This window comes from Barbus barbus (genome assembly GCF_936440315.1).
Source record: "Barbus barbus genome assembly, chromosome: 41".
In the NCBI taxonomy this organism is placed as follows: domain Eukaryota; kingdom Metazoa; phylum Chordata; class Actinopteri; order Cypriniformes; family Cyprinidae; genus Barbus; species Barbus barbus.
Window position 1 is genome coordinate 25,159,788 of NC_136719.1, and position 6,413 is coordinate 25,166,200.

At 39.1% G+C, this 6,413-nt stretch overlaps 1 protein-coding gene across 1 annotated transcript; it reads left to right on the forward strand.

Annotated features, from left to right (window-relative positions):
- The first annotated feature begins 678 nt into the window (after positions 1-678).
- Positions 679-4,532, forward strand: LOC306860162 (uncharacterized protein). The gene is made up of 3 exons (XM_079401718.1): positions 679-993; positions 2,947-3,116; positions 3,673-4,532. The coding sequence occupies exons 1-3, from the start codon at positions 795-797 to the stop codon at positions 4,162-4,164; spliced, it is 861 nt and encodes a 286-aa protein (XP_079257844.1). The 5' UTR covers positions 679-794; the 3' UTR covers positions 4,165-4,532.
- Positions 4,533-6,413: the final 1,881 nt, after the last annotated feature.

Genomic DNA, 6,413 nt, shown 5'->3' on the forward strand with positions numbered 1-6,413 from the left:
TTTTTCATCTGCAATCGTGACGACCGCGATATGAGACGTCTCCCGCTTGCATTGTGATCTGTAAACCCTCGCTTCCAAATTAATACACACAATATTTATTTTTATATATTCCTCCATGGCATATTTAAGTCCCATTTGAATGGTGGTCCGTGTCCAAAATTGATCAAAAATATATAGGGATATCATTGTAAGACAGTTAGCAGCTCTGTTTGAGTTCGCAATAGTACCGATAGGTCAAATGGGCTTCTTTAATGTTATTTAGGCCCTGCAATGTGAATTTTACCAGGGGAACCTTGCCAAATAATGTGTATTTCACCCAACGAAACGTGAGTTTTATCGGCGTGCCCCCCTCCCCTTACGAAAAATAACCACTGTTTTATTATCGTAAAATTGTAGTAACCATGTATTTTTTGGCGTATTAACTATAACCACAGATTTACTACAAATACCATGGTTAAACTACGGTTATAGCAAAACCATGGTTCATTTTTGGTTACCATGGTTTAACGATTTTAATTTTTTTTGGGTTTTATTTGCAGTAAAACCATTTTCATAAGAGTCGAAAGCATTGGGCTAGTTTTGAGTAGAAATAGGGAGGGCTTTATTGTGAGAACCTGGCAACCCTGCTCTATTCACTCCGAGGCAGTAGGTGGCGGTATGCACGCTTTACGAGTGTTTGTAAGCCGCCGTTACACTAAAAGAAGGAGATTCCCAGTCTTCCGATCCTTAAAACTCGCGGAGAGTCGCGTCGCTGCGCTTGTTTACGCGTCTATACATTTCCAGCGATTATGTAAATGAGGCCAGCGACTGTGAGACTAGAATATTGTTCACTCGCGATGACTGGAAGATCGTGGACCCCGGAGGCAGAGGAGACTCTGATCGAGCTCTGGCAGGAGTCTGCATGTCTGTACGACATTTCTTCCCCCGATTACCACAACCGAGAGGAGAAGGACAAGCGATGGAGGGAGGTCTGCGATGCGCTGCAGATGCCTAGTGAGTTTGATCTTCTGTAGATATGATAGAGCTAGTGGAAACCTTTATTTAATGCAACCTTCCGCATGAAAGCCATGCTGCTGATCTGTTAAATGAGTGCTTGTATGCACGAATTTATGTGCAAACTAAATATGTTGATTTAAGTAAAGATCTTGCTAAACGTGTGTTTAACCTAATGGCAGAATACAATATGTGACCCTGGAGCACAAAAGCGTGTAGCAATAGCCAACATTTTTCAGACATCAATGGAAAGCTTATTCATTCAGCTTTTAGATGATGCATAAATCTCAATTTCCCAAAATTGACCCTTATGACTGGTTTTTGGGTCCAGGGTCACATACAGGTTCATCTAAAAAAAATTGAATATCGTGAAAAAGATCAATATTTTTTGTCACTCATTTCAGAAAGTGAAACCCATATATTATATAGATTCATTACACATAGAATGAAATATTTCAAGCCTTAATTTCTTGAAATTTTGATGATTATGGCTTACATATAATGAACACCCCAAATTCAGGGTCTCTGAAAATTAGAATATTACATAAGATCAATACAAAAAAGGATATTTTAAACAGGAATGTCAGGCTTCTGAAATGTATGTTCATTTCTATGCACTTAATACTTGGTTGGGCCTCCTTTTGCATGAATTCAATGCGGCGTGGCATGGAGGTGATCAGCCTGTGGCACTGCTCAGATGTAATGGAAGCCGAGGTTGCTTTGATAGCGGCCTTCAGGTCATCTGCATTGTTGGGTCTGGTGTCTCTCATCTTCCTCTTGACAATAAACCATAGATCCTCTATGGGGTTCAGGTCAGGCGAGTTTACTGGCCAATCAAGCACAGTAACACCACGGTCATTGAACCAGCTTTTGGTACCTTTGGCAGTGTGGGCAGGTGCCAAGTCCTGCTGGAAAATGAAATCAGCATCTCCATAAAGCTTGTCAGCAGAAGGAAGCATGAAGTGCTCTAAAATTTCCTGGTAGATGGCTGCGTTGACTGTGGACTTCAGAAAACACAGTGGACCAACACCAGCAGATGACATGGCAGCCCAAATTATCACTGACTGTGGAAACTTCACACTGGACTTCAAGCAGCTTGGATTCTGTGCCTCTCCACTCTTCCTCCAGACTCTGGGACCTTGATTTCCAAATGAAATGCAAAAATTTACTTCCATCTGAAAAAAGGACTTTGGACCACTGAGCAACAGTCCAGTTCTTTTTCTCCACAGCCCAGGTAAGACGCTTCTGACGTCTCTGGTTCAGAAGTGGCTTGGTAGCCCTTTTCCTGACGACGTCTGAGCGTGGTGACTCTTGATGCACTGACTCCAGCTTCAGTCCACTCCTTGTGAAGCTCTCCCAAGTGTTTGAATCAGCTTTGGTTGACATTTAACATGCTTTGATACAGCACTCTGTGAACAGCCACTCCTTTCAGTAATGACCCTCTGTGACTTACCCTCTTTGTGGAGGGCGTCAATGTTCATCTTCTGGATCATTGCCAAGTCAGCAGTCTTCTCCATTATTGTGGTTTCAAAGAACAAGAGATAACCAGAATTTATACTGTAGGGATGGTCATTAAATGAAACTCAAATGTAAATATTCTAATATTTTGAGATACTGATTTTTGATTTTCATGAGATGCAAGCTCTAATCATCAAAATTTAAATAAAAAAAACTTAAGATCGTGTTACGATTATAAAAAATATAGTTTCTTGCATGCATTTTATGGTGCATGAAAATGTTGCATGCACATGCATTTTGAAGTTGTAGCTGTTCAGTTTGCTCATACACTGTTATGCCAGACTGTTGTGAAATGGAAATAACTGTAATGTAAGGTAAGCGCTCTTGATTGCATTAAACACACTGTTGGACTCGGCACAAATTAAATTGAGGTTAAAGACAAACTGGCTGCTGCCGTTTTTAAATGCATCTTTTAAATGTATTGTTTTTCCTCAGCGGAGGCGGTGGTGACCAGGGTGGCATCTCTGAGGACTCAGTATGCCAGACTGAGGAAACCAATAGCAAACGGGAGTGAGAAGAAGCCCCTCACGATGAGGCAGCGGTGGCTCCTGAGGGCCCTCGATTTCCTGAAGCCGCACATCGTTCATCGGCGACACGAGACCACTGTACATCTGCATACACAGCAAAACATGAAATAAGTTTTTTTTTTATGTTTACATTTTTCTGGATGATTTTTTTTAATGGTTTAAATTAAATTTTAATAACCAAAATGCATGTCTGCTTAATCACGAAGCGTGTACAATTTAACAACAAGGTAACACTTTAAAATAAGATTCCATTTGTTAACCATTTAATGCATTAACTAACATTATTAACAATGAGCAATACATTGTTAGAGTATTTATTAATATTTGTATACAACTGTCTGTTGTTAGTCTATGTTAGCTCAGGTCCCTTAAATAACATTAATAGATACTACTTTTGATTTTAATAATGTTGGAATCTAATGTAGTTAACAAATTGTTAATTGTTACCAACAACAAATCAAATAAAAATCAAAATGCATGTGCAATCAATTGCTACTTATTTATTTTTTTACAAAAAACATTTCTTCGGTGCGAAATTGAAAGTTTTGCACAATAAATTCCATTTTTATGACTGGATTCTGTGATTCTGTCTACATTTACTGCATGAGTCATTAACACCCTGGTTTTCTTGTAGCTGGGTTTGGCGTCCTCTGATAAAGCGGAGGAGACTCTGGACGAGTCGGATGAAATATCGCAGGAGACGGATAAAGAAGTGGACAGTTTTGACTCCATCAGCGTGTGTCTCTCCCCGATGCCCGGCACTCCAGACACCGGCATCCCCGAGGAAACAGCCTCGTACTCGCTGTCGCCCCGGAGCACATCCGGCAAGCGCACACGCTCCTCCGAATCCGACATCGAGCTGCAGAAGCTGGAGGTGTTGAAGCAGATGTCCGCTAAAGTCCTGGAGAACCCAGCTCCGGACGCCGCCGCCGTCTTCTCCAGCCAAGTGGCCATGGAGTACCGTCTGCTGAGAGACCCCAGCGTCCAGATGCGTGTCCGCCGGCAGATCATGGCTCTCCTCTACGAAGCGCAGGATTCAGAGAGACGTTCCCGACACTCCAAGAGACACGAACAGAGAGAGCTCAAAACAGAGGAGGACGTTACTTGGATTAACACTAATATATAAATTGAAATATGGTTTTGTTGCAGACGGTGTTAATACTCTGATTGTTTTCTACATTGTACTGAACTATTTTTCTTAGTGGAAGCTTTGACATAATCTACATGTAAGATAATAAAACAATTTCAGCTTCATGTCTGTGTATTATTTCTGTAGCTGTTAGATGATGTATAATCAAAACAAGCCCTGACTGTTGCCTGGTATGACATGAGGTGCCATCAAATACCTTTTTGAGTCGAAATACTGCACGTGTCCAGCAGGTGGCAGCATCACGTAAGTGTACAGTTGAATTGTGTTCATTAAAGATGCTGAAATGCACAAAATAAATAAATTCGTAATCTAACACTAACTTTGAAAGCAAAATAAAACCCTAGAAATATATTTTTTGATTGACTTTTTATATATGCATTTTATTTCATAGTTTTTGTTCACACACACATATATATGAAACTAATATATTTTAAAACTAAAAATATATTTTAAATAAAACATTTAGATAAAAACTGGGATTTATGTGTTGATGGAAAAACAAATAATTCATAATGCAAAATTAATTTTAAAAGCAATATATAAATGAAAGTAAATGTGTAAACACATTTAATTAAACAGGCCAAACTAGAGTTTATGGTGTAAAATGAAGTGTGTGTGTGTGTGTGTATATCTATCTATCTATCTTATCTATATAAAAATGTATTTTGCTTTATATACATTTAAATATTGTATTCATATATAAATATATATATTCTATTGTATTTAAATATGTTTTCATTATTTTAATAAATTAATAGAAAACATGCATGTTACATTTATATATTTGTAAAACTGAAATGTATAACTTTTATCAGGGGTACTTCAAGTAAATACTTTTAGATCTGGCTTGAAAAAAATATTGAATATTTTATATTTATTTAAATAATTGTGGCTGGCCAAAATGTTTGGAAAGCCCTGCTCTAAAATATTAGGCCTACTACAAATAGTGTTTTTCATACAATGCCGTGAAAAGATTTTTGCCCCCTGTTTTTTTTTATATTTTTTGCATATTTGTCACACTTAAAAGATTCAGATCAACAAACAAATTTTTATATTACACAAAGATAACCCGAGTAAATACAAAATGCGTTTTTAAATGATGATTTCATTAATTAAGGGGAAAAAGCTGTCCAAGCCTGCCTGTCCCTACGTGAAAAATGAATTGCTCCTTCCATGAACCATGAAACCATGAACGAACTGTGATTAACCACATTATTTTAGAAAGCTGAGTTAAATTTCACAAGCCAACCCCAAGCCTGATGACTGCCAGACCTGTTGAATCAAGAACTCACTTAAATAGAAGCATGCTTAAAGAGCAACACATCATGCCACGATCTAAAGAAATTCAAGAACAGATGAGAAACAAAATATCTAACATCTATCAGTCTGGAAAGGGTTATAAAGCCATTTCTAAGGCTTTGGGACTCCAGCGAACCACGGTCAGAGCCATTATCCACAAATGGAGAAAACTTGGTGAACAGTGATGAACCTTCCCAGGAGTGGCCGGCCGACCAAAACTACTCCAAGAGTGCAACGACCGCTCATCCAGGAGGTTATAAAAGAACCCAGAACAACATCTAAAGAACTGCAGGCCTCACTTGCCTCAGTTAAGGTCAGTGTTCATGATTCAACAATAAGAAAGAGACTGGGCAAAAACGGCATCCATGGGAGAGTTTCAAGGCAAAAGCCACTGCTGACCAAAAAGAACACAAAGGCTCGTCTCACATTTGCCAAAAAAATATCTTGATTATCCCAAAGAGTCTTGGACAAATATTCTGTGGACTGAAGAGACAAAAGTTGAGCTTTTTCCAAAACCAACACAGGATTTCATAAAAAGACCATCATACCAACAGTCAAACATGGTGGTGGTAGTGTGATGGTCTGGGGCTGCTTCGCAGCTTCAGGACCTGGACGACTTGCTATAATTGAAGGAACCATGAATTGTGCACTCTATCAGAAAATCCTGAATGAGAATGTCCAGCTGTCAGTTCGTGACCTCAAGCTCAAGCGCACTTGGGTTCTGCAGCAGGACAATGATCCCAAACACACCAGTAAATCCACCTCTGAATGGCTCAAGAAAAACAAAATTAAGGTTTTGGAGTGGCCAAGTCAAAGTCCGGACTTAAATCCGATTGAGATGCTGTGGCATGACCTTAAACAGTCCTTTCATGCTTGAAAACCCTCCAATGAGGCTGAATTACAACAATTCTGCAAAGAAGAGTGGG

What these genes read in the sequence shown, in the direction of transcription:
- LOC306860162 (XM_079401718.1), top strand. Translation starts at nt 795, where the DNA reads ATGAGGCCAGCGACTGTGAGACTAGAATATTGTTCACTCGCGATGACT. An exon ending in CGATGCGCTGCAGATGCCTA is followed by an intron (nt 994 to 2,946) that starts GTGAGTTTGATC and finishes GTTTTTCCTCAG; the next exon opens with CGGAGGCGGTGGTGACCAGG. An exon ending in ATCGGCGACACGAGACCACT is followed by an intron (nt 3,117 to 3,672) that starts GTACATCTGCAT and finishes GTTTTCTTGTAG; the next exon opens with CTGGGTTTGGCGTCCTCTGA.